The sequence below is a fragment of the Coptis chinensis genome, chromosome 9 (assembly GCF_015680905.1).
Source record: "Coptis chinensis isolate HL-2020 chromosome 9, ASM1568090v1, whole genome shotgun sequence".
NCBI classification, from domain to species: Eukaryota; Viridiplantae; Streptophyta; class Magnoliopsida; order Ranunculales; family Ranunculaceae; genus Coptis; species Coptis chinensis.
In genome coordinates, this window is record NC_141464.1 from 54,950,568 (window position 1) to 54,977,316 (window position 26,749).

Consider the following 26,749-nt stretch of genomic DNA (forward strand, 5'->3'; position numbering starts at 1 on the left):
TCTTTTACAAATGCAGGAACCCAACGATGACTCTCCTTATACAAACCATCTAACCATCTATTTTCCTTAAGATCATACTTCTCAATAAACTTGTTCCATCTCCCTTCGAATTCGATGGTTGTTAAGGAATTATAAACAGCTTGTTGCATCGCAAACTTAATTGGACTTCGTCTTTGCTTATGAACCCGTAATTTTTTAGATAACTTTTTCATGATGTGCCATATACACCACCTATGGCGTGCATTCGAAACACAATTTCTATAGCATTTTGCATGGCTTTGTCCCGGTCGTAATTATTGCATTAGAGCACGACCACCACCCATACAACCAAGCCAAGTCTGAAAAACCCAAGAAAAAGTCTTGGTGTCTTCACGCGATAGTAAAGCACAACCCAACAAGATTAACAAGATTGACTGACCGTGATGATTCACACCCACAAAAGGAGCAAACGGCATGTCGTACTTATTAGTTAAGTAAGTTGTGTCGAACGTGATCACATCACCGAACTCCTCATATGCTGCTCTACTCCTTGCGTCTGCCCAAAATAAATTTCTTATTCTACCACTGTCATCTAAATCCATGAGGAAATAGAAGTTAGAATTATCTGCTTGCATTTTTGCGAAGTAATTCTGAACAGCTGCAGCATCCCCATTGCCAAGCCTTAACCGTCTAGATTTCTCAACATAATTACGACAATCTTTATCCAAATACGGCAGTTTATCAAGTCCACCCGCTTCTACCGCCAAAGAAGAATAACTTTTGTTTGGCCAAATACAGGCTTGATCATTTATCTCAAGTTTCCTTTTGACACGTCGGTTCAATTTACGATTTCTTATGAAATATCGTGACTTTCCTGGACTCAAACCATGATTATGATCAAGTACTACGGATGTCACCCGCCACTTTCCATCAGAATCTAAAGCAGCTCTAAGCTTCGCATTACATTGGGTTTTTGTAACTGGATGCAATTTGAAAGCATTTCTTGAAGTGCTCTCTGTCTTGCCTGATCGAGAACATGTAAAAAGCACCCATCGAACCACCCCATCATCTCCGCCCGACGAAGACCTTTTCTTTATTGGAAACCCATTCTCACTACCGTATTTAGTGTAATATTCAAACAATCCTTCGGCAGTATCAAACACCATTCCTATTTCTGGATCTCCCACTTTTTCTTCTTGAGCAAATTCATTCTCCATACCCACATCAACATCAATTGTATCTTCCAATTCTTTATCATTGATACCCTCATCATCTTGCATTTCTACACTTATATTGTCAAATTCAGAAATTTCTTGCTCCATTCCTAAAAGAAAGAAGTAAACAATTACAAATAATTAAAACAGGTATATTACGATCAATAAGTTAAGGTGTTATTTGGTGCGTTTTTTTTTTTTTTGAGTTTGAAAAAGAAGAGATGAGAGACGAAGGGTTTAATAAATCAAAAAATAAAACAAATAAAAAAGGGTTTGGTTTAGGGTTGACTTTTGCTTAGATGGACTTGACAAGTCAGTGTCCACCTCAGTGTGTTGGTTGACTGTGTCAAGTTTCTGTGTCAGTGTAGAATTACTCGACTGGGAAAGAGAGAACTGAGACTGAATGGGAGAAACTCTTCCTAGAGGCAGAATTTACAGAAAATCATATGGTATAGTTTCAAATTAGATGCTTAAATGCGTTAGTTAAAGTTTATCATTTACCTTGATACATTTAGAAGTCCGAAAATGAAAGGCTTGATACATTTCTCTGCAAGAGACTAGAAATTGACATCCAAAATATTAACTTACTTCACCACCAATGCTTATTAATTATCACCTATTACTTATAAGGTCTTGATCCAACATCCCCTTTATGAAAACTTAGATTTGAGTAAGAACAGATTCATCAATAAAGAAACTTAGATGACGGCACATAGCTTCAGGTGTTTCAAAAATAGACCAAGGCAGTCCACCACGAGGTAGTAATAGTGGTAAGCAACTTACACCAAAGGGCTTGAACGCGTACCAGTCTGCCATGAGACAGTAAATGTGAATGGATTTCGTCCTAGGGATGAAATGTGTTGCACCAATTCACCAAATACCAACTTGCAATGTCCTTCCGAATGCACAACATGCTTTGGACTCAGAGTCAATTATCATGTGGAATAGTACTCCAACTTTATTCCCATTAGCAATTGCATTCAATAATTTAAATACCATATCAGATAGTATGATTTGAACCTAGCACCCCATTACTGCTGATGAAATGTCCTAAACAGCCCCACAATAGTTTTCCATGAAATGAATTTGAGCAGACCAACTTAAATGAAACAAAATTATCAATTGAGACAAAATGGTACATCCATTTCAGTAAACAAAAATTACAACCAACTACATTAAAACAAAACATATAGAAACATAAAACCCAAATCGCTAAAACTTCTTCACAATTCCAGAATTAGCCCTAAGCACGTTCACCACGAATCCTTCTAGCAAGTTGGATGTCTTTAGGCATTATGGTGACTCTCTTGGCATGAATGGCGCAGAGATTTGTGTCCTCAAACAACCCCACCAAATAAGCTTCAGCGGCTTCTTGCAAAGCAGCAACAGCCGAACTCTGAAACCTCAAATCAGTCTTGAAATCTTGCGCTATTTCACGAACCAGACGTTGGAATGGAAGTTTTCGGATGAGAAGTTCAGTGCTCTTCTGATATTTCCGAATTTCCCGCAGTGCAACAGTCCCTGGCCTGAAACGATGGGGCTTCTTCACTCCTCCAGTTGCTGGTGCTGACTTTCTTGCTGCCTTTGTAGCTAGTTGTTTTCTTGGTGCTTTTCCTCCTGTTGATTTTCGTGCTGTTTGCTTTGTTCTTGCCATTGTTTAAAATGAAGAGTTTTGGGTTTTGAGATGTGGGAAAGTTTTGATGTGAAGAAATTGGGGTTTTTGGGTTCGTATTTATAGAATTGAAGTTTGTGGAAGATGGAAATCTTGACCGTTGGTTTTTTATTTTTGCTATCGACGGTTGTTATTGATTTTTGAGTATTAAAATGAGGATGCGGATTGGTGACGTGGCGGATTGGTGAAATCTTACCGGCCTATGGTTTGAATCGAGGGATGTTATTATGTTTGGTGAGTTTCACATGGATTGCTGACCTGGCAACTAACAATATTTTCTCTTATTTTGGTTTTTCTGTGAGGAAATCGAAACCGTTGTTAGATTTGAGTTGCTATCAATGGATGGAAAGTTGTTTAATAGGTTTCACGCGGATTGATGACTTCAAATGTAGAGCTAATGAAAGGCCCTCATCTGTTTAAAGTCAATAAAGTAGTGTTAAAATCCCTTTAAAAGTAGTGTTAAAGTCAATAAAAATAAATTTAAAGTCGATAAATTTTAATTCTCTCTATTTTTACTTTAGTCATATAAAATAGAAATAAAAAAATACGTATAGACTTTAAAATATGTTATCGACTTTAGCTTTCATTTTTAAATTTACTTTTATCGACTTTTAAATTTCTACTTTATTGACTTTAACACTACTTTTAAAGGGATAGGGAGCCATTGGACTCAGCCTTAGGCAAATGATGAGTAAATTTAGAGCGCATCAAATACCAACCTTTAGATAGGCATGAGATGGTATCTCAAAAATGACATTGCGTGTGTGGTGTGGTTTGTATTGTGTCATACTAAAACACAAACCCAAACCCGACCTAATTACTAATCCTGTCAAGTTTGACAAACCCAAACCCAAACCCAACCCCATATATGTAACAGGTGACCCGCTAAGCCAGTGGATCAATTTCAGATCGGGTTAACAGATAACCTATAAGTTTTTTTTTTTTTTTTATTAAAGAATATTTATTAATCTAAATAATAAAAGAACTTGCAAAAGTGTACAGAGTTGTTGAAACACATCTGCTGAACGCCTGAACCAAACAAGTAAAACAACCTATTAGCAAAAAAAAATATAACCAAACTAAAAACAACTATGTCCAATTTGTCCACTTTGTTACCTCGTGGGCAAGTGATAATGCTCTATAAAACGCTAGTTTTACCAAAGAATAAAGCTCGCGAGAACTCTAAACGCTAGTAAAACTAAAATAAAATTGTGTGCTATTTAAGCTTTATCAAAGATTTTACTCTCAATCCTATTGAGATATAGTGGAGTAGATGATTCGTTCCACTCCTAGTTCTTTAGCATGAGATGTTTCATAACCTAATCAGTCTTATCTAAAGTCTATGAGAGTGAGAGATTTACGACTTATACTACGATGCAAATATGCATAACAAGATACTAACTATAATTGATTCAAACTACGGAAATACTACGTTGATTCTATAATAAGGAATTAGGGGGGATTGATTCCACCTTAATTCAACTTAATTTACTAACAACGAATCGTCGTAATCCGAATTGAACTGCTTGGCAGAACAATTGGTTCATCCTAATCCCTAATTATACATGGCATTTCTACCAATTCATAACTAGCTTGTGAACGATCAAACCCATTCTCATGGTGAACTAATCGTTTCTAGAGTGGAAAGGAATTTACGACTACTCTACGCTAATCGAGAATCAAGCTTTCATCAAGACTTCTCAACCCCCTCTAATGGAGGTTTAGCCGAGAATCATTACGCTATCCTTTCCGTATGAAATTGAATACGACATAATAGAAATATTCTAACTTTATGCAATTTAACTAAACAATAATCCAACCCAAAATCAATAACTACGAAATGAATAACAAACAATAAATGAAATTAGATCTAACAAATTTAACTGACAAAATCGAATTTGATCAATAATAAACTATTTTATTTATCTAATCAAGCAATAACAATATTCAATACTCTAATTAAAACAAGAAGAACAACTAAGAGTAAATTTAACTTCGATATTGATGCTAAGGGTAAAACTTCGAAATGGCTACTCTAATTAAAACTAGATCTAGAAGCTATTATAATGGCTACTTTTTATCCTAAGCTACTCTATATTCTCCAAGTTCATTCTTCTTTTTGATATGGAGGAAATCAGATCCAAAATCGTGCATGGGCTTGGAGCCATGTTTTGGGCCGGAAAATCGGGCCCAAAACCCAATTTCTTCAGTCTAAAAAGGGCTCTTCAGCTGGATTCGGCTTCAAAAGACTTTTAGTCCACTTTTGATCCTCTGATTGGGCCAAAGCTTGGACCATTGGAAAGCTCTTTCCGAGCCGGTCGTTTTGACATAAGGTAGGCCCAATTCCAAGGTCTGAGTCCAAAGATACGGTCTTCGAAGTTCTACCGACTTTGTGCGATTGTTTACGCCCGCGTGGACTTTGACTTTCAGCTTTTGACCGGGATTTACAAAGGTTTTTCTCCTTGAATCTCGGCCTTTAATCATAGAACTTCTTAGCAACCAACCTTTGCTCCTTTATCTCGCCAAAGTGGCATAGTTCTGCACATAATTGACTTTACTGCCTGAAATATATAAAAATACGTAATCAGCATTAACTCTTATTTATTACTCGCATAATTGGTCTAAAAGTATGATTGTTAATGGGTTAAAACTACAGTTTTGGGCTCTTATCAGCAAGCCTATTATTAAATAAATACAAACATAAAATGAGAAATGCAAACATAGACTAAGTCTGACTTTATTAAAAATTCTTAATTTATTGAAAAGACATGCTTTATTATTACTGTCTATTACTTTTGCAAACACAGCATGATCCTACTAGACTACTACTCTACTACAGAGTGACTTCAATCTCCAAATTAAAAGCCACAAGTTAAACTTTCAAGCCTTCCTTTGTATTAGCTGCTTTCTTCAACCTCGGCCACAATTCTTCCATTCTTATCAGTCACGTTCAAGTTTGTGTCCTCGCACAACTCGTCCACATTGGGCTCCATATTATCTATATTAGAAGGAAACCATTTGATGTTAAAGAAATTAACATGGCAGGACATAAAATAAAAACAATAGACAAAAAGAAAAGAATCACACACCTGACAGTCCAAATATCCAATCACGAGTGCAAATTAAAGCCTCAACATTTGCAGGCTTGAGGGAACTACGAAACTTATCGACAACTCTACCACCAATACTGAAAGCCACTTCTGAGGCAACAATCGATATAGGAAGGGACAGAACATCACGAGCCATCAAAGAGAGATTAGGGTATCTATGTGTGCATATTTTAGCAAATAGATGTGTAACACGTGGCAGCATCTTCTTAAGGCTCGGATATGGTCTTGGTGTGGGTAGAAAGCACCATAACACACTTCAAGTCCAAATCCTCTCACTTCCTAGGTTCAAAAGTGAGACAAGAAGAGGAGGTTCATGAGCTTCAGAACTAGTTGGAGTAGTAGATTCATATAACCAACTCCTAACTATGAACTCCAAATCCGGAACTCAACTACTAGGTTCGGAGCAGGTTCGTGGGATTTGGAACTAGTTAGAGTAGTAGGTTCGTATAACCAACTTGATAAGCACCTAAAACTGTAATATTAAACCCTGAGAGACATAACATTTTGGTCAATTATGTGTTTAATAATCATGAAATAATTATATTTTCGTACTTTTGCAGGTTTCCACAGTTAACGTGAATATGATAATAAAACATGCATCGAAGTACAGGAATACTGGAATTCTTGAAGTCTTCCCACTCAGCCCCAGTGAAGCCCAACAAAGCTTGACTAGAGCGGAAGTTTCCAAACGAACAAAACCAGTGCAGAACGGTCCACATGTAAAGAAGCAGATGAGTACTTCCGAAGCTCACATCTTTCAAACCTGGACGCCGACTTCGGCTAGTGAACTGCCAAAGCAACCAGGGCGACGAACTCTACGCAAAGACAGAAAGTTGTTAAAATGCCAAAATCAGAGCCGCCACTGGACACACCACGTGGACCCACTATGCCGCCCAAAAGGCATGACGAGTCAGTATAGGCAGGTGGCAAGTGATGGTCACAATTTTGTGCCACCTTGCAAAAGAAAAAGACACGTACCAATTCAAAGTTTAAATTGAATTGGGCAAAAGGACAAAACATTAATTGAAAGTTTTGTTCGGTAAACAAAAGGGTAAACAAAACTTTGGAAGGAATACAAACAAGAAAAAGACAAAAACCAAATTAAATCATGTCAAGACAAAACTTTGTATTTCAAAGTTTTGAAGGTATCAATTTGGCAAAAGGCCAAAACTTAAAATGAAGGGCCCACGAGAGGTGAACAACCTATATATATGTGAGGGGGTCTTCAATATTCACTTCATCTGCTTTTATGCTCAAGCTTTTGCTCATTAGTTAGTTAGTTTTAGTTTATCGTCTGTAGCTTCATTCCAGTACGTAGTTTATATTCCGTCATTTTCCCTTCCAGCAGCTTCATTACTGTAAGTCTTTCTTCTTAATAAAAGTCATTTATTTTCAAGTTTAATTTCTGTTCTGCATTTACTTATTTATTCTATACAGCAAGTTTAATTATTCTTCCAATGACCATGAGCTAAACTCCCCCCCCCCCTTCAGGGGGAGGGCTATGCTGCTCGTGTAAGGATCCAGATTGACACTTTAATGATCTAGAATCACTACTTAGGAATTAGGTGTAGATTATATATCCGGTTCCAAAATGATTGAGACTGTACAAATTTGGAGTGCTGATGCTCTAGAACAGTCTCGCGAGAGACCCAAAATGTCTCGCGCACGACTCTCTGGTGTTAGGCAGCTCTTTGATTTGTCGAGCTGATGTAGAATTGAACTAGGAGCTGAAATGATATTCCAAAGATGAAATATTAGTTCAACTCCTTATGCTAGTGAGATGCGGTCAGAGATGCGTGCATTTCTCTAGGGATCGATACTTGACGTCGTCTCGGGTTTGTCTATGAACTCAAGACGGATTCAAGTTGTAGTGATGTGGTAGTATAAAATGTTGAAAATGATTCTTGCATGAGTACAATTAACCATTTTCCTGTTTCTCTATCTTTGTTTATTTATGTTGAAATCACCGTTATTAATTTACATTACTTGCATTACCGTTAATTTACTTAAACCAACTAAACAACCTAAAATCCTACTTACCAAAAGTTGTAAATCCAGTTGTAACTCTTCCTGAGCCCTAAGGTTTGGACGATCCCTTACTCAACCTATCCTACCAAGCCCACGTGAGTAAGGTAACTTGACTAAACGGACGACTAACGGACTTTGGACTTTGGTCCTCGGACTTCGGACTATGGACTTCGGACTTAAGTATAAAAACCAAAACCCGAAACAACGTTTTATCAAATGGCACCGCTGCACGCCGAAGGACTCAGGACATTAAACGTAATAACTGGAATACATCAAACATAAACCCCTCTCCTACCCCCATCATATTTTTTATTCTCATTTCTTTTGCGATACTAACGTGTTACGGGCCTGCTTGTCCCAACTTTTCTTTTTCTACTAATAGATATCTGTGAACCAGATCTTGTTTATTTTTATTAGCACAGTCTAAGTATTCCATAGGAAGTTGAAGTACTGAACTAATAAAAGAGTCTCAAACGATACTATATTAGTAGCGGGCGAGACTAACCTGGAGTATCAACACTCCGGTTTTCAGGTACAAGCCGCTTTCCTTCTCAATACTATTTTGGACTCTCTAGTCCTGTTTATCCACCATCCAGTAAGTTCACAAGCTCAGGAGTTAATTCGATCATTATACGAGGAATCGCGGGACGCCAGGTTTTGAATTCTTAAACTCCTCAAACTTTGTCGATGATATTATTTGGTTGTTTGCTATAACATGTTTTACCCCGCATATTTGTGTGTTGGCATGAGAATTCTTTGCATGTAAATGTGGTTCGTCATTACATATTCACGTTAATACGATTAATATGATTCGAATATATTTAGATGTATGCGTAATTTCAAACCACGTGCTTAGATTATTTTTGTATGTGTACATTACATCCATTCACGTACAAGGTATTACTTTGCATGAGTTCGTTCTCAACATTCCCCTAGCTTGTATCTAGTTGCACGTATTTTTAGCTATATATTATTGCATGCGTAGGACATAATTTTATTCACGTATAAGTAATATAGATTTGCATGTGTAGACTTTCTGTGTAAAACTAACATGTGTTAATTGTATGTTTAGTTTTCTATTTTGGCATCTATCATTTTTAATTGCATGTTTCGTAATCACGTCTCCATAATACATTAATTACGTAAATTAAAAAAAAATTAAAAATTAAAAAAAAAAAAAAAAAAAAAATCCTAATAATAAAAAAAATCATCATAATCATCTTAATAATACCCCGCATAATACACCATCATAAATCATCATCCTATTTCATCAGTGTCTAGGAAACTTGAAAGATTGAGGTTGCCTAATTAAGGAATGTGCTAGCATGAACAACCTCCCTCAATTTTCTCAGGTGACCTGGCTGCTAGAATATTCACACGTTATCTTAGCTTACCTGCTCGAGTTAGCAACAACTCAGGAAGAAGTGCTTCACTTCCCTCCTTAATTCTAAATCCTCCTGTCATAATTTATTCCTTATGATCATAGAATTAAAACTTGTGTTTGTATGAGACTACGATCTGGTACTAATAAGAAATTTGAACTTACATATTGTCATCGGAAATACAATAAACAACTGCTTAAGCTATCTCCTAGACGTAGTTCCTCCTCTGTAAACCAACCTCATCAAGTATCTCCGTTGCCATTATCTCCCTTAGTTATGGCTCAGGAAAAATATACCACAGTCGAGAAACCCCTTTCAGACTTCTATACTGCCTTACAGGAAGGACTTGCTTCTTGCATTAAACTCGATGAGATTGCAGGAGATTTTCGCATTCCGCCAAACATTTTTGGTTTGTTACCTGTTTACCATGGTCTAGACCATGAAAAACCGTACAATCACCTTCGTCGGATGCAACAAGTAGTCACCACTTTCTGCCATCCGACCGTTACCAATGAACAAGTCTTGCTTAGGTTGTTTCCCTTCACCTTAGCTGATAAAGCTTTTGGCTCCGGCTCACAAAAGCAACACAATCCATTGACACATGGGCCAAACTTCGTATTAAACATTCATGATAAAGTTCTATACTTTCGAGGAAGAAACTTCTGAAATGCTTCGAATATTCAATTCTTTTCGCCCGACTTCCATGAATCTTTTCGGAAGCATGGAAGCAGATTTACTAATCTGCTTCTCGAATGTCCTCATCATCAACTTAACACCGCTGTCTTAGTCCATTCATTCTTTAATGGTCTCTCTGACCATTAAAAGGAAACATTAGATATAATGAACGGCAGTTGTTTCATGGACAAAGGCGCTACTGAAGCATACACTTTTCTTGCGAAACAGGCTTCACGAAGCACCCATTGGGGGTAACACTAATTCTTCTAGATCTTCTAAAGACACTCCTACCAAAGTTACATCTATGTTTGAGGTCAAACCCGATCCGAAATTAAAAACTCTGATCGAGTCCTTAACCAAAAAGGTCGATGCTCTTTCGGTTCAAGTAAATTATCAAAAACCTAAACAAGTGATGGCTGCCAACGCTTCCCCATGTCCTCTTTGCTTAAGTCCTGAGCACACCGATTCTTATTGTCATTTGGTACACAAGTGCCCTCCCTAACCATCTGAAGAGGCTTGTACTTTCAACATCCCAAATGCACCTTGGCGACAACATTCGAATTTGGCTTAGGGCCCCCCTGGCCAACAACAATCTCCTCCGGGTGTCAACAACGCTCCTGTATGACCACCCGCGAACTACAATTAATTCCTACCGTCAAGGAAATCCTCCGCAATTCCAGCAAGGGCAAAGTCATTTTCCCAACAACACGAATATAGGGTACCAAAACAACCGCAGCCTTGTTCCTGCTAATCAAGGATATGGTTATCAAAATCAACCCATAAACAATAACCGTGAACTTGTTTCTACTGCTCCACTAGTACAATCCACTGCCGATAAAACAGCTGAAACTTTTCTGACTTACATGAATCAACAGAATCAAATCCTAGCATCTATCCAACAGTCCCTTCAGCTGTTAGCACAGGATAAAAGTCAAAAGGGCATGTTTCCTGGCCAAGCAGTTCCAAACCCTAAGCCAGCAAACACTGCCTTTGAACTCAACAATGCACTAGGATCTAGTAATCCAAGCCAGGGTGAGGTAAATTCCATCACCACTCTTCGTTCTGGTTGAACCATAGGCAATCACATACGTATGCCAGACGTCGAACCGATAGAAGCCGTGGATGACGTCCTTCCAACTCCTACCTCGCAACCTATAGCAGACAAAGTTGTTCCTTCCAGATCTACATCCACTAACCTAGGGAAAGACGCCACTAATCCATATGCGCGATTCTACCCAAAAGCTCCATTCCCAACCCGTTTGACAAAGAACAAACCTGACAAACATTTCGATGAGATCCGTGAAACCTTCAAAAATTTGACCATGAACCTACCTTTTCTAGATGCGCTTAAGCATTTGCCCAAGCATGTCAAGTTTTTGAAGGACATGTGCACCACCAAACGATGTACGAATGTTCCTCAACAAGCGTTCCTCACTGAGCAGTTTCCCTCAATTACTACTACCAATGGTGTGGTTAAATACAAAGACCCAGGTCGACCAACTGTACCATGCACGTTAGGCGATAAGTATACCGCTACCACACTTTTAGACCTAGGCACCAGTGTTAACCTACTTCCCTATTACTTATTTAAGTAGTTAGGTCTTCATGAATTAAAACCTACCAATATGACTCTGCAACTCGTGGATCGCTCCATCAAGTACCTAAAGGGCATAGTAGAAAACATCATAGTCAAGGTCCAAGATTTTTACTACCCAGTTGATTTTGTCATTCTAGATACCGAAGTGGCATGTGACTCCATTCCTATTATTTTGGGAGGTCCATTTCTTGCAACTGCTAACACTCTCATAAATTGTCGGGACGGTTCAATGACATTGTCTTTCGGGAACCTTTCTGTTGAGGTCAACGTGTTCAAATTAATGAAGCAATTTCCCGATCCTATAATGGAGGGTGAGATTAGTCTGATAGTCTGGAACATGATTATTTCACAAACTCTTTTCCCCCAGACGAGGTACACCAATTTCTTTCTTTTGATAATCCTAAGTTTGACGATGACTCGTACATTAAGGATGTCCACGCATTATTAGAGTCAGTACCACTATTTAACCCTATTGCTGCGTTGCTAACTGATTTAGAAGAACCAGACTCGCTCTTTCCCATTGAAGAGATGGCCCCTCATGAATCCTTGATTCCCAATCCTCCAACTCTGGATTTAAAACCTCTACCCTCTAATTTGAAGTACGTGCATCTCGATCCTGATGGTAGTCACCTTATAATAATTTCTTCTCACTTGACTACTGACGAAGAAGCACGTTTGATTCGTGTCATTCGTGAACACCACTCCGCTATCGATTGGTCCTCAGATGATATCAAAGGAATAGACCCTAGTGTATGCACGCATCGCATACATCTGGATGATGGCACAAAAACATGGCGAGAACTGCAACGTCGCCTTAACCCCGCCATGAAAGAGGTAGTGAGGGAGGAAGTTTTACATTTACTTGATGCGGGTATCATATACCCTATCTTTGATAGTGACTGGGTTAGTCCTGTCCACGTTGTTTCCAAAAAGTCCGGCATTCAAGTTGTACAAAATAAAAATGGTTAATGCATCTCCACTAGCATTCCATTAAAATGGAGAATTTGCATTGACTATCGCAAACTTAATGCTAGAACACGTAAAGATCACTTCCCTCTCCCATTCATTGACCAGATGCTAGAACATTTAGCCGGTCATGCATACTACTATTTTTTTTATGGATATTCCGGCTACTTCCAAATTGTCATTGATCCTTCCGATCAAGAAAAGACAACTTTCACATGTCCTTTTGGAACCTTTGCATACAAACGAATGGCTTTTGGTCTTTGCAATGCCCCAGTCACCTTCCAATGCTGCATGCTTCACATTTTTAGTGATATGGTGGAACGTTATATGGATGTCTTCATGGACGACTTTTCCATTTATGAATATTCCTTTGATGACTACCTATCCAACCTTTTTAAAGTGTTAACGTGTTGCGAAGAGAAAAATCTGGTACATAATTGGGAGAAGTGTCATTTCATGGTTACCAAAAGACTTGTTCTAGGTCATATTGTTTTGAAAGACGGGATAGAGGTTGATAAAGCTAAAATTGTTAAAATTGCTTCACTACCTTTCTCACGAACAGTTCGTGATATCCGTGCCTTTTTAGGCCACGCTGGGTTTTACATGCGATTCATTCAGGATTTTTCTAAAGTTGCTCGACCCTTAACCAATCTCCTGCTTAAGGATGCGGTATTCGACTTCAATTTCAATTGCAAACAAGCTTTTGAAACTCTAAAAACCGCTTTGACTACCGCCCCTATCATTCAACCCCCTGATTGGTCTCAACCATTTGAACTGATGTGTGACGCTAGCGACTTTGCTATTGGTGTCGTACTAGGCCAATGATGTGATGACAAACCCATTGTCATTTACTACGCTAGTAAAACTCTTAATGACACTCATTAAAATTACACAACAACTGAGAAAGAGTTCCTAGCTGTTGTCTATGCTTTGGATAAGTTTCGCCCTTATCTAGTTGGATCATCCACCATCGTATATACTGACCATGCCGCACTTCGGTACTTACTCGTGAAAAAGGACGCGAAACAGCGATTGTTCCGCTCAATCCTTCTCTTGCAAGAATTCACCCTGGAAATCAAAGACAAAAAAGGAACTGAAAATGTAGTGGCTGACCATTTATCAAGGCTGGTTGGTGACATTGATAGTGATTCTGAAGCCATCTGTGATTCATTCCCAGATGAATATTTGTACTTAATTTTCTCCTCTCCATGGTACGTGGATATCGTTAACTACCTAGTTACTGAGGAAGTTCCTTCCTCTTGGTGACATCTTTATCGTAAAAAGTTCTTATCCACTGTAAAATTTTATTTCTGGGATGACCCCTACCACTTTAAGTATTGTTCCGACCAACTCGTTCGTTGCTGCATTCCCGACTGGGAGCACACCGACGTATTATTTTTTTGCCATGAACAATCTTGTGGCGGTCATTTCAGTGGGAAGAAAACTGCGGCCAAGGTGTTACAATGTGGTTTTTACTGGCCTACCCTTTTTCGCGATGCACACGAACATTGTATAGCTTGCATTCATTATCAGCACCTAGGTCGAATTACCAAACACAATATGATGCCCCTAAATCCTATCTTAGTTGTGGAAATTTTTTATGTTTGGGGCATTAATTTTATGAGACCTTTCCCTATTTTTCAAGGTTTTCTCTACATTCTAGTCACTGTAGACTATGTGTCCAAATGGATTGAGGCCCTAGCATGTCGCTCAAATGACCATAAGACTGTCGTGAAATTTGTAAAAGAAAATATTTTCTCTCCTTTTGGTGTCCCCAAAGCTATCATCAGCGATGGGGGTACACATTTTTGTAATAAATTTTTTGGGTTTTTAATGAAGAAATATGGAGTTACTCACAAAGTTGCTACTTCATATCACCCACAAACGAGTGGCCAAGTGGAAGCCTCCAACAGAGAGATAAAGTACATTATGGAGAAAACTGTCAATACATCAAGAAAAGACTGGTCTCTCCGCTTACTGGATACCTTGTGGGCATACCGAACAACATTTAAGACACCTATAGGGATGTCTCCTTATCGCATTATTTTTGGAAAACCTTGTCATCTGCCAGTTGAACTTGAGCATCGTACCCTTTGGGCCATCAAAAGCCTCAATTACAATATCAACGCGGCAGGCGAGAAGCAAAAACTACAATTAAATAAGCTTGAGGAGATTCAAAGTGATGCTTATGATCTCTCAAAATCTTACAAAGTTAATATGAAAAGAGTGCACGATAAGCATATTTTGCATAAAGATTTCAAAATTGGCCAAAAAGTTTTACTGTACAACTCCAGATTACACTTTTTCCCTAGTAAATTGAAAACACGATAGTCTGGTGGTTCTTTCATTGTGTCAGCTGTGACCCATTATGGGGCAATCTCTTCGCTTAATCCACAAGATAACAACAAATTTCAAGTAAATGGACAGCACCTCAAAAATTACCACGAGTTACGCTCCCCAACTGTTGAACATACTCTTCTTCAGGATCCGGTCTACATAGACTAGATGTTTTTTTGCCGTACTCAATCTTGTTTCTGTAGAGGGTACGCCATTTTGGTAACCGGGCCATCTTCTATTTTATGATCTCAAAAGTTTTTTGAAGTGTGTGGTTGCAAGCGCCGGAACCGTAGTCCACAAAAACTCTATTTCAGAACTGAGTATAAATGTATTTTGTAACGCGAGCAAACGTTCCTACTGGTAAATGATGGGTACCAAAAATTTCACCTCTTTCCTTCTCTTCCCTTTTCTACTCTCTGCCTAGTGAACTTTAGCTAATCATTTGGTGTAAGTCTCACTCATCACGAATAGGTAATGGTCATAGTACTTTTGCTCGTAAACGACGTGCGCGAAGGATGGGGTGGTGTATGCATTGTCAAACACCCTTCTGTCCAGGTCTTGATTTCCTATCCGATACTAGCCAGTATAAGGTATACTTTTGTCTGACACCAGCTGTGTAGGATAAACTTCATCGCCGCGCCATTTCTCCCACGGGTTGGGAATCGCCTTCAGCATCTGACGTTAAAAGACTCGCAAATCATCTTGAGAATCTGACGTTAAAAGACTCGATTCATCTTGAGGATCTGACGTTAAAAGACTCACCTTGTAGATATGTCTATATTGTTGCCTTTTAAAAATTCCCCTTGCATTAAATTGTGCACATAGAGATTTGTGTTCAACCTCGGATGTTGCATACTTGGAACACGTACGGGCAATGGATTCCACCAGACCAACCCCTAGAATTGGTTACTTTGAGTTCCCTTTGGGGCGGTTTGAGGATAGCCGTATGTAATAAGGGCAATATTATTAGATCGTAGCGCGCACGATCCAAGATGGTACCGTCCTGCCCCTAACCCCATAATACATAAAGGTAAAGCCACAGTCTAGCTGGATTGGGTTCACTCCAGAGCCGACATGACAATTGCCTATGAATTTAGATGATGACTCTTCTGGATATCCAGTGTTGTTCACATTAATTTCCCTTGTATATAAATAAAACACCCCTCCTTCTTTTCAAAAACTCTTGTGACCTTTGAGAATGACTCATATAATTGGATGGCATTTTTCGTGCCGATCATTTCGATAGCTCATTCATCCAATTTGGAGTCCGAACGAGTCGTTGGTGAGCGTTTAGATATTTTTAGGCTTAAATTGGGCTTTAGGCTTGATTTGGGCTTGGGAAATTTTTTAGGCCCAACTAAATCTTGTATTCTCGGCCCATTTAAACCCGAGAAACCCAACCACACGCATCATAATTCCAACCTTCGTCTTCCCCAAAATCCGGATCATGTTCCCTCTCGATTTAGTCTTGCACGAGACAGAGCCCACGTTAAAACCAAGTCTCGTACACGACCCCTACAGCTCAAAAACTAGTTCCCTTATGTCAGCAACTCCAAATTCTTCCCCTCATCTCAAATCAATATCTATTGTCTTCCTACGATCACCAATGGCCGGAAACAGGCGGATTTCGGTAGAGAAAAATTTTGGAGCACTATTTGAAAATGGGATGTTTGCTCCATTCTTCAATACGGAAATATATTCTAGAGGATAGGAGTATTTGTTGTATGCCAATGGTGGGTTCTATTCAACAGATTTGGTGTTGAAATTGCACGACAATGGGAGCTTTAATGGAGACCATTTTTGGGTTACCGTCAACGGTGTGCGCCGCGAAGTCACACCCGCTTTGATCTCCGGGATAACGGGCATACCTCTGGTCGACCACGTGCTGACTCAGCAGCAGTCCGTGTACCCACGGACTTACGACCTAATGCTCGACATGCTAATCAAGGGCGAGTACAATATGGATGAAAAATGCGTGTATCAACGCTCGGTGCGACGGAGCCAACTGGCCGTGACTCAATGGCTGGGACAGAACGTCATTGGCACCTGGAAGCCATCGGACATCAACAAAACATTCTTCCACCTACTCTGGATCCTCCAGGAGCGCAAGGGTTACTTCTGCATAGTCACATATCTTTTTGATATCATTACGCATGCCACCCTCAGGTCAGCCCCTCTTGCCGTTCTTGTAACGTAAGTTATGATTAATTTGGGTTTCCTATCTGCCACCCCGTTACTCCCTATGCCACTATATGAGAATATGCTTGTTTTCAAGAAATGCATACTGGCCCCATGGGAACCCACAGCACCAATGGCAGCTGAGCACGCTAACGTAGGTCCATCTCACCCACCCTTCTTTGATGAGACTGCTATGAGTAAGATGAGCCAGCCTATGGATGCCTTATGTGCTATGAACAGTGGCATGAGATACATGTACACTCACCAGGTATCGATGAAACATTCCTTAGGCGAGTTAAGGACGGATATGACCACTCGCCACGAGTCGCTGACAGACACCATGGGCGAATTTCAGCAAAAAATGCGAGCTTCCATGAATGCATTACAGGACCATATGACTACTCGCCAGAACCAGTTCCAGCGAATGCTAATGGAAAACCAGCACCAGTTCAAGCTCAGGTGATGGATACTCTAGGTGATATCCAGGAGCAGTTAGCCTCCACGGGAGCTCGTACTGCACGCCGTCGCAGGACTCCTAGTTCTTCTTCTGCAGCCCCTGAAGATTCTCAGTAGCCAATTTATTTTCCCGGTCTTATATATTATTTATGTCGGATATTTTATTTACGTGTTTGAATTTTAATTTCCAACCTAGGATGTTTGTTATTTCCTACATTTTCCAGAATCTTTGCCTTGTCAAATAGTATATTATTTATCTCCAATATTATATTATATAGGTAGAAGCATATATAATAATATTATTAATAATAATATATATACATATATATATATATATATATATATATATATATATATATATTTTTGACGTCACACTTAACGACAAATTTTACCGTCAACTAACGTTTTGCAAAACGGTCAGAAAACAGTCATGAAAACGCACCAAAAACGGTTATGAATCACATCAAAAAACGGTCAGAAAATGGCTCAATTTTCTTTCTATAAATAAGTTCAACACATCCTTCACATTCACTCCTTTCATCTTCTTCCCTCTACACTTCTTATTCTAAATATCGTTTTTTAGTTCGCTACAAATTTCAAGCTTCATGGATGCACTTGAAAAGTTTGAGCAGCGGCAAATTGAATATGCTACTCAAGTCTTCATGCTCGTTTGTTTTATTATAGTAATGTTGTTAATGTGGCATATAGTCCTATCTAATATTTAGGTTTGTATTTTATTCCCCGTGTCATTATGGTGCGTTTTCACATATCTGTACGTTGTTACATCTTATTATGATGTTATATCTACATCTTCCTTGTCCTTCTACTTACGCTATTTACGTTAAAAAAAAAGAAAAAAAAAAAAAAAAGAAAGGGGGCACTCCTTGTAGTCACATGCCCCATTCTTCCCATCCACACTACATCCACTTTTGCGTCATGTTTTAGAAGATACACGTGGTCTAACTACCCTGTGACACCTCGATTTGTATTTTTTGCATCTTCGGATTGGTGCCTATTTATAGCAAGGATAGACACCTCTAAAATCCAACTTCTCTTTTCCACTAAATTTTCTTCACCACTCCATCTTTAATGGCCCTCACTCGAATTTTCGTGCCCGAGCAAAATTTTATGGAAAATTTCCAAAACGGTCTTTTTCATCCATTTTTTGACACAAAAATTTTACGTTGAGGATGATACCCTCTACTACATCATAAGCGGGCATTTTATTCCAAAGAATTGGTCCTGCTATTCTATAAACACGGTTATTTCCAAAATGGGCAATTCTTTGTCCGTGCAAACCGATGCGAGAGTGAATTGACTATGGAAATCATCTCCGAGGTACTTCAAATTCCCATTATGAACTAGGGGGTACACCTTCAGGATTCACCATTCAACAATATCAGGCATCTGATGTTTGCAACTATCCTTTACGGCGAATACAACCTGAAAAACCGTATTGTTTATCAGCGATCCTTGCAAAAAAACCACAATTATCTGTGATCCAATGGCTAGCTCATAATGTGCTCGGCACATCTAAGACTTCCGAAATAACAAAACCCCTCCTCCATCTACTCTGGGTCTTGCAGACTAAATGCAATGATTTTTGCATAATTAAATTTCTCTATAATGCAATCGCACGTGCCAGGAAAAAGGCACCTCCTTTGCCAACCATTGTGACACTTATCATGATGCGTTGGGGTTTTTCTATTACTGCTCCTAATACACCTCTCAGAACAGCTAACATTCTCACCATTCACTTAGTTTGTATGAATGGTTTCTGGACTCCCAACGTTGCAAAGAACCATGCCGGTGCAGAAACTGGCGAAGCTTGTTCCACTGACAACATCTTCACTAAAAATGCAATACGTAACGTATATAATCCTATGCAAAGCCTTCATTTAATTCACCAAGGACTGATGACATTATACAAACGTCAGAACATTATCATCACTAGCTTTCTTGAATTTCACGACCTGCGGACAATACAAGAAGAGGAACAAACACAATTCTTGCACAGCCACAACCAGTTCTTGGCAAATCACACTCTCATAATGGAGAACCACGCCGAGATTTACCAGACACAGAGCGAAATGTTGCAACGGGCTGTTGCATGGATTGATGGCATCGAGAATCTTATAAATGGATTTCTCTCACAAAAGGATCCTCGCCGTTACTTGGGCCCATGACACAATTTAGATTTTGCAATTTTATGTTCTTTGTCATTTTCTTTTCAGTTTTTAAACATAGTGCAATTTCCTATGGTAATAAATGTAATTTGTTTTTACTTAGTCATTTCCATCGTATTCTCATTTTTGTTTATCTTTGTCTATAAGTGGTATCTTTCTTCACACGTCTTCTACAATGACATCTCTAAGATGATTCCAGAACAATCTTTCCATTCGTTGCTGAATTCTCCTGCATATGGACATCTTTTCAGAGATTTCATCACACGAGTTGGTTAGAACTCCCTTATTCTACATCCGGAGCAGACATACTATCCAGGTTTGGCAACTTATTTTTACGATCATATGGAGGATCTACCTGTTGTACATGGTTTCGTGTTGAACGGATTTGCAATCCGTATTGGTAACACCCGACTCCCTTTTTACGAGCCAGCAGTTGCTATGGCTTTGGACCTTCCTCCCCTTCAGCCAGACATCCCCATTCAATACATGATACAAAATAACTTGCATGAGTATTCTTGGGAAGATTTCACCGCCCGTTATGGCGATGACCTAGCCCAAGTCATTGAACGTCGCGAAGTTGGTGATGGCCAGACATCATAATTCCACTAGCCAGTATGACCATGAATGTTGGGACTGCCATGTTGTTTATTCTTCTAAACATCATGGGAGATTGACATTTTTCCACTGCCTCAAAATCAGCTTGTAAGACGTTCCATGCCCTGGCCCAGCAACATACCGCCTTCGACATCACAGACCTAGTAATTGAGAACCTTAAGAGGGCTCGGTCTTTTCGGCAGCACTATATCACTTTGCCAGTTACAACATGCAGGATAATGAGGGCTTACTTCCCACAGTTTGCGGTCACTTTTCATGACTGGGTAAAGGTAGACTCTATGTGTCCAACAAATAAGATAATTCGTTCTTTGCGATTTCGGTATGGCGGCGCCCTGCATGGTATCTAAAGAAAGTTTGTTGCTTCCTTGATGACGATAAAATGATAGCTCATCTGGACACTTCAAGGAAAAAGAAGTGGAGCGAAGTCTAGAAGGCTATGATAGATTGGCGTGACGCAAAAGAATGACATTTATACAAAGACGAAGCAAGGATAGACCATCCCCCAGTTTGTAATTGGGGCAATGTGAGTTGATGTACGTATTTGTTTTACGTTTTGATATGAAAAATAAATAACCTAACAGTGTGCTTTTACTTTTATGATGTATAATATATAATGTGTTACAATAAATTTATGTGGAAGATGTCAGCTATATTTTTGCTCAAAGCCTCTCAGGTATATTCTTTCTTCCTCTTAACACTTTGAGAACACAGTGTCCGACTGTTTGGGGGTGGTGAGAACCTTTTGCAAAAATTAAGCATGCATAGTTGTATATAGTTTTATTTCATGTCTAAATAAACGTATTTAGTGACAAATTCTCGTTTCCTTTTCTGTGATGAAAAATATTTAGAAATCTCACCCTAGCATCAAAATTAGGACTAGTTCTTAGAAACTTAATTTAATACATATGCAATAGTTTTTACATTTTCTCATGAGCATTCATGCACTGACTATCATTAAATGTACACAATAGTAAGTTTCTGGGACCCACAGTTAGACAACTTAGTTTCCATATCTTGTAAGAATCTAACCAAAAAGCCTCAAAATGTGTGATATGCGAGTAATGACACAGAGGAGTAGTTTTTTTGAATAGAGAAGTTCACACGTCTACTTACTTGATCACTACCCAAATCCTAGGCGAGAATTTAAGCCTTCTTTGGATCGATATAGCAAAAAAATTCACACCTGTAAAAAAAATTTACCGCTAGTCGCCCCACTAAACCTTTCATTAATCCTTTCTATTTCATCAAAAATTCATTACCCATCTATTAACCACAAGTAAATAAGCCCACCTAAATGATGAGTATGAGAAATAGGATGAAGTGCAGAAAAATGAAGAGAAAAACTTGTCACAAATCAAAATCAGTTACCTGCTTCAGAAGAAAAGAAAAAGAAAAATAGAAATATATTTCCAAAAATCAAAAGAAATATCCAAGCTAGTTAGAATTTCCCCCAAAATTAAATCAAAAGGGAATACAAAAGCTTAAAAAAGCCAAGTATGGAAACCCATGTTAGAAGCAGGAAAGCAAATAAGGATTTCTCTAGTATAAATATCTCGAAGACTTTATTCTCTCATACTTATCATTTTTGAATTTTCCATACCATTGTCTTTTACACTACCACTTAAGCCCTATAAAACCTAATAAAGACCTCTAGCTCAATTAGGAGCAGGGTGGTGTGATAATAAGTAGTAGATGTGAATTCTCGACCTCGGCTCCTCTGACTCATGGACCAAAATATCGCCGATATACCCGATATATCGCCAATATATATCGGTATTTTGGTACACCGACATCGATATTTCCAACATATATCCACTGAATATAGAACCCATTTTTTTTCCCCGATATATATCGGAATTTCCGATATAAAACTTTATATCACCGATATAATCGATATATCCGATATTTACGATATATATCAGTTGACTTTTTGACCATTTTTTAATATAAATCCGATATTTCAAATATATTTTCAATATATTTATGATATTATATGTCCTATATATCCGATATTTATGATATTTTAAATAGTTTGGAATGGTCACCAAAATAATAGATATATCCGATATATATCGGTTTTTGAGTACACCGATATATTGATCGATATCGATATTTTGGGCCTTGCTCTTATTGTCATTGAGTATGTAAGGAAACGTGTGCCCACTGCACACTGGAGTTAGCAAACTTGAGTGGAAAAATAAAAGAGAAATTGTGTTTTGACACATACCTATGAGAACCTACTTAAGGACTCTATCCAAAGGATCCAGAAACGGCCCTCCTCGTACATTTCATTAGAAAAGATCACTGCATGCATGCTCATATATAGATTATTGCATGCATGTATTCAAGATCACTGCATGCATGTTTTGATTATTTTATGTATATTAACTTGAATTTAAAAAGAATTAATTTTTGTTTCCCCCGCTAGTGAGATGTATAGATATCTGAGATTAATTAAGGAAACAGGCCTTTGTTACTGAGTCGTTGTAGTATAAATGAAGTTTGTGAGTATCTTCTCTGGAAAACTCTCACGAGGTTATAACTCATCCACTAGGGAATTCTTAGTGGTTTAAGGCCTTGTTGCATACGGTCAATGCAACCGCACTATGTGAAATGAGACTTAGCTTAGGACAACACATTTTTGGTCACTTATCATTTTAAAGTCTCTTATTTGCTTGAGGATAAGCAAAGTGCTGTTTGGGGGTGGTGTGATAAGCACCCAAAACTGTAATATTAAACCACGAGAGACATAACATTTTGGTCAATTATGTGTTTAATAATCATGAACTAATTATATTTTCGTAATTTTGCAGGTTTTCGCAGTTAACGTGAATATGATAATAAAACATGCATCGAAGTACGATAATACTGGAATTCTTGAAGTCTTCCCACTCAGCCCCAGTGAAGCCCAACAATGCTTGACTAGAGCCAAAGTTTCCAAAGGAACAAAACCAGTGCAGAATGGGTCCACATGTAAAGAAGCAGAGTACTTCCGAAGCTCACATCTTTCAAACCTGGATGCTGACTTCTGCTAGTGAACTGCCAGAGCAACCAGGGCGACGAACTCTACGCAAAGACAGAAAGTTGTAAAAATGTCAAAATCAGCGCTGCCACTAGACACACCACGTGGACCCACTCTGCGGGCCCAAAAGGCATGACGAGTCAACATAGGCAGTGGAAAGTGATGGTCACAATTTTGTGCCACCTTGCAAAAGAAAAAGACACGTACCAATTCAAAGTTTAAATTGAATTAGGCAAAAGGACAAAACATTAATTGAAAGTTTTGTTTGGTAAACAAAACTTTGGAAGGAGTACAAACAAGAAAAAGACAAAAACCAAATTAAATCATGTCAAGACAAAACTTTGTATTTCAAATTTTTGAAGGTATCAATTTGGCAAAAGGCCAAAACTTAAAATGAAGGGGGCTTCACAAGAGGAGACCAGCCTATATATATGTGAGGGGGTCTTCAATATTCACTTCTTCAGCTTTTACGCTCAAGCTTTTACTCATTAGTTAGTTAGTTTTAGTTTATCATCTGTAGCTTCATTCCAGTACGTAGTTTACATTCCGTCATTTTCCCTTCCAGCAACTTCATTACTGTAAGTCTTTCTTCTTAATAAAAGTCATTTCTTTCCAAGTTTAATTCATGTTCCGCATTTACTTATTTATTGTATACATCAAGCTTAATTATTCTTCCAATGACCATGAGCTAAACTCCCCCCCTTCAGGGGGAGGGTTATGCTGCTCGTGTGAGGATCCAGATTGACAATTTAATGTTCTAGAATCACTACTTAGAAATTAGGTGTAGATTATACATCATGTCCCAAAATGATTGAGACTGTACAAATTTGGAGTGTTAATGCTCCAGAACAGTCTCGCGAGAGACCCAAAATGTCTCATGCGCGACTCTCTGGTGTCAGACAGCTCTCTGATTTGTCCAGCTGATGTAGAATCGAACAAGGAGCTGAAATGATATTCCAGAGATGAAGTATTAGTTCAACTCTTTATGCTAGTGAGATGCACTCATAGATGCGTGCATTTCGCTAGGGATCGGTTCTCGACGTCATCTCGGGTTTGTCTATGAACTCGAGATAGATTAGAGCTGTAGTGATGTGGTAGTATAAACCGTTGAAAATGATTCTTGCATGAGTACGATTAACCTTTTCCCTATTTCTCTATCTTTGTTTATTTACGTCGAAATCACCGTTATTAATTTACATTACTTGCATTACCGTTAATTTACTTAAACCAACTAAACAACCTAAAATCCTACTCACCCAAAGTTGTTAATCCAGTTGTAACCCTTGTCGAGCCCTAAGGTTTGGACGATCGCTTACTCGACCTATCCTACCAAACCCACGTGAGTAAGGTAACTTGACTAAATAGACGACTAACGGACTTTGGACTTTGGACTTTGGTCCTCGGACTTCGGACTGTGGCCTTCGGACTTAAGTATAAAAAGCAAAACCCGAAACAATGTTTTATCACAACTCCTAACTATGAACTCCAAATCCGGAACTCAACTACTAGGTTCGAAGCAGGTTTGTGGGCTTTGGAACTAGTTGGAGTAGTAGGTTCGTATAACCAACTCCTAACTATGAACTCCAAATCCGGAGCTCAACTACTAGGCTCGAGCTCTAACTACTACTCTGAACCTAAACATGTTTTTCTGTTGTTTAAGTCAATAAAGGAGACCTATTTGACTTGGGAAACATGGGGCTTCTAGAAGAGTCAAGATGAGACTTAATAAGAGACGGTCTCCTAGTTAAACACTAATTGGAAAACCTAATCAATTCTTATAAATATAATAGTTGGACTACGCTTTGAGTTTGATTCCTATTCACAGGATACGTAGACAACCATTAAAGAACGTGGTTCAACTCATCATCTTCTACATCTCTTCTTCTTTTTTATCCAATACTTCTCATTGTTTTTTGATCATCAACAAAATATTTTTATTTCTAGATTAGGAAAAATTATCACATAGTATCAATACTGATTCCCCTTCCAAAAGTGAAGGACATCCAACTCTAATTTCCTATGTTCATCCAAGTATAACTCTAACTAACTTTTTTTGTTGTGAGTAGACATTTCTTCATCATCAAATGTGTCAAAATCTTGGATCATAAGATATGATAGGTGGCACATAGTCACAAAAATATAAAATTGATAGAAATATATTTAAAGAACTATATAAATGTAGTTTTACCTCCATAACAGTATCAAGGCAATCTGGAGAATGATTTGCTGGATTCTTTGAAGTGGTACTGGTAGACTCATTAGCAATTTGCATATATTGAGCAAATAAAGAGGACAACTTAGTAGAAACATCATCTAATTGAGGTGAGTCCTTACCAAAAAGCCTATTGTAACACCACTTCATAAATTCTAACTTGTACCAAGGATCTAATATCACAGCAATGGCAAGAATCCCAGAATAATCTAATCAGTACTTCTCAAATTTAAGGTTCATTTCAGCAACCATGGAATGCATAAAATAATAACCATCTTTTATAGGTTTGGCCAAAGTCTCTTGCACCATAAACACTTGGGAAAGAACAAGTTTGATGTAGGATATTGTGTCCCAGAAAGTATGCAAGTCACCTTATAAAACACACCCAAAAATTGACATATCTTCTCAACCCTACTCCACTTTTCTTCAACAGGACAATGAGTATAATTTGAATCATTTAACTCTAAATGAATAAAAGCATTACGGTAGTAAAGAGCACTTTCAAGCATTAGAAACGTTGAATTCCAATGAGTTGGAACATCTTGACGCAAACCACTTTTATGTTCCAAAGAAACTTATGCAATACAATTAGAGAACCTTTGCTTTCTTTGTTGTGAACCTTTCAAATACTTTACACTTTCTCTAATCTTCACAACAGAAGAATCAATTACTTTCGACTCATCTTGAACTATAAGATTTAGAATGTGCGCACAACAATGAACATGTAAATATTCACCGTTACATAATAAAATATTCTTCAAATTAAGTTGGTTATTCAATAAACCAATAAATGAATTATTAGAACTAGCATTGTCTAAAGTCATAGAAAACAACTTCTTTTCAATTCTTCACTCAAACAATAAATTATAAATTTTCTCAGACAACGCAATACCAATGTGGGGAGTAAGCATGAAACAAAAGTTCAAAATTCTCTTTTGTAATTTCCAATTAGTATCAACAAAGTGGGGAGTGAGGTAAAGATAACCATCAGTGCTAATGGAAGTTCACAAATAAGAAGTTAGAATAATTCTTCTTGGAATAGAATGCAACAAGTCTTTAACATCTCCTTTCTCTTTCTTGTAAATATTTAGGATGTGGTCTTTAGCAGTATTTCTAGATA

General features: G+C 38.2%; 2 protein-coding genes across 2 annotated transcripts; both read right to left on the reverse strand.

Annotated features, from left to right (window-relative positions):
• Window positions 1–293: 293 nt before the first annotated feature.
• Window positions 294–1,301, reverse strand: LOC147476762 (protein FAR-RED IMPAIRED RESPONSE 1-like). Its single transcript, XM_086585819.1, has one exon. It carries the CDS (start codon window positions 1,299–1,301, stop codon window positions 294–296), a length of 1,008 nt encoding a protein of 335 aa, XP_086441945.1.
• Window positions 1,302–2,293: 992 nt separating this feature from the next.
• LOC147476763 (histone H3.2) lies at window positions 2,294–2,918 on the reverse strand. The gene has a single exon (XM_086584225.1). It carries the CDS (start codon window positions 2,845–2,847, stop codon window positions 2,437–2,439), a length of 411 nt encoding a protein of 136 aa, XP_086440351.1. The 5' UTR covers window positions 2,848–2,918; the 3' UTR covers window positions 2,294–2,436.
• Between the last annotated feature and the right edge of the window lie 23,831 nt (window positions 2,919–26,749).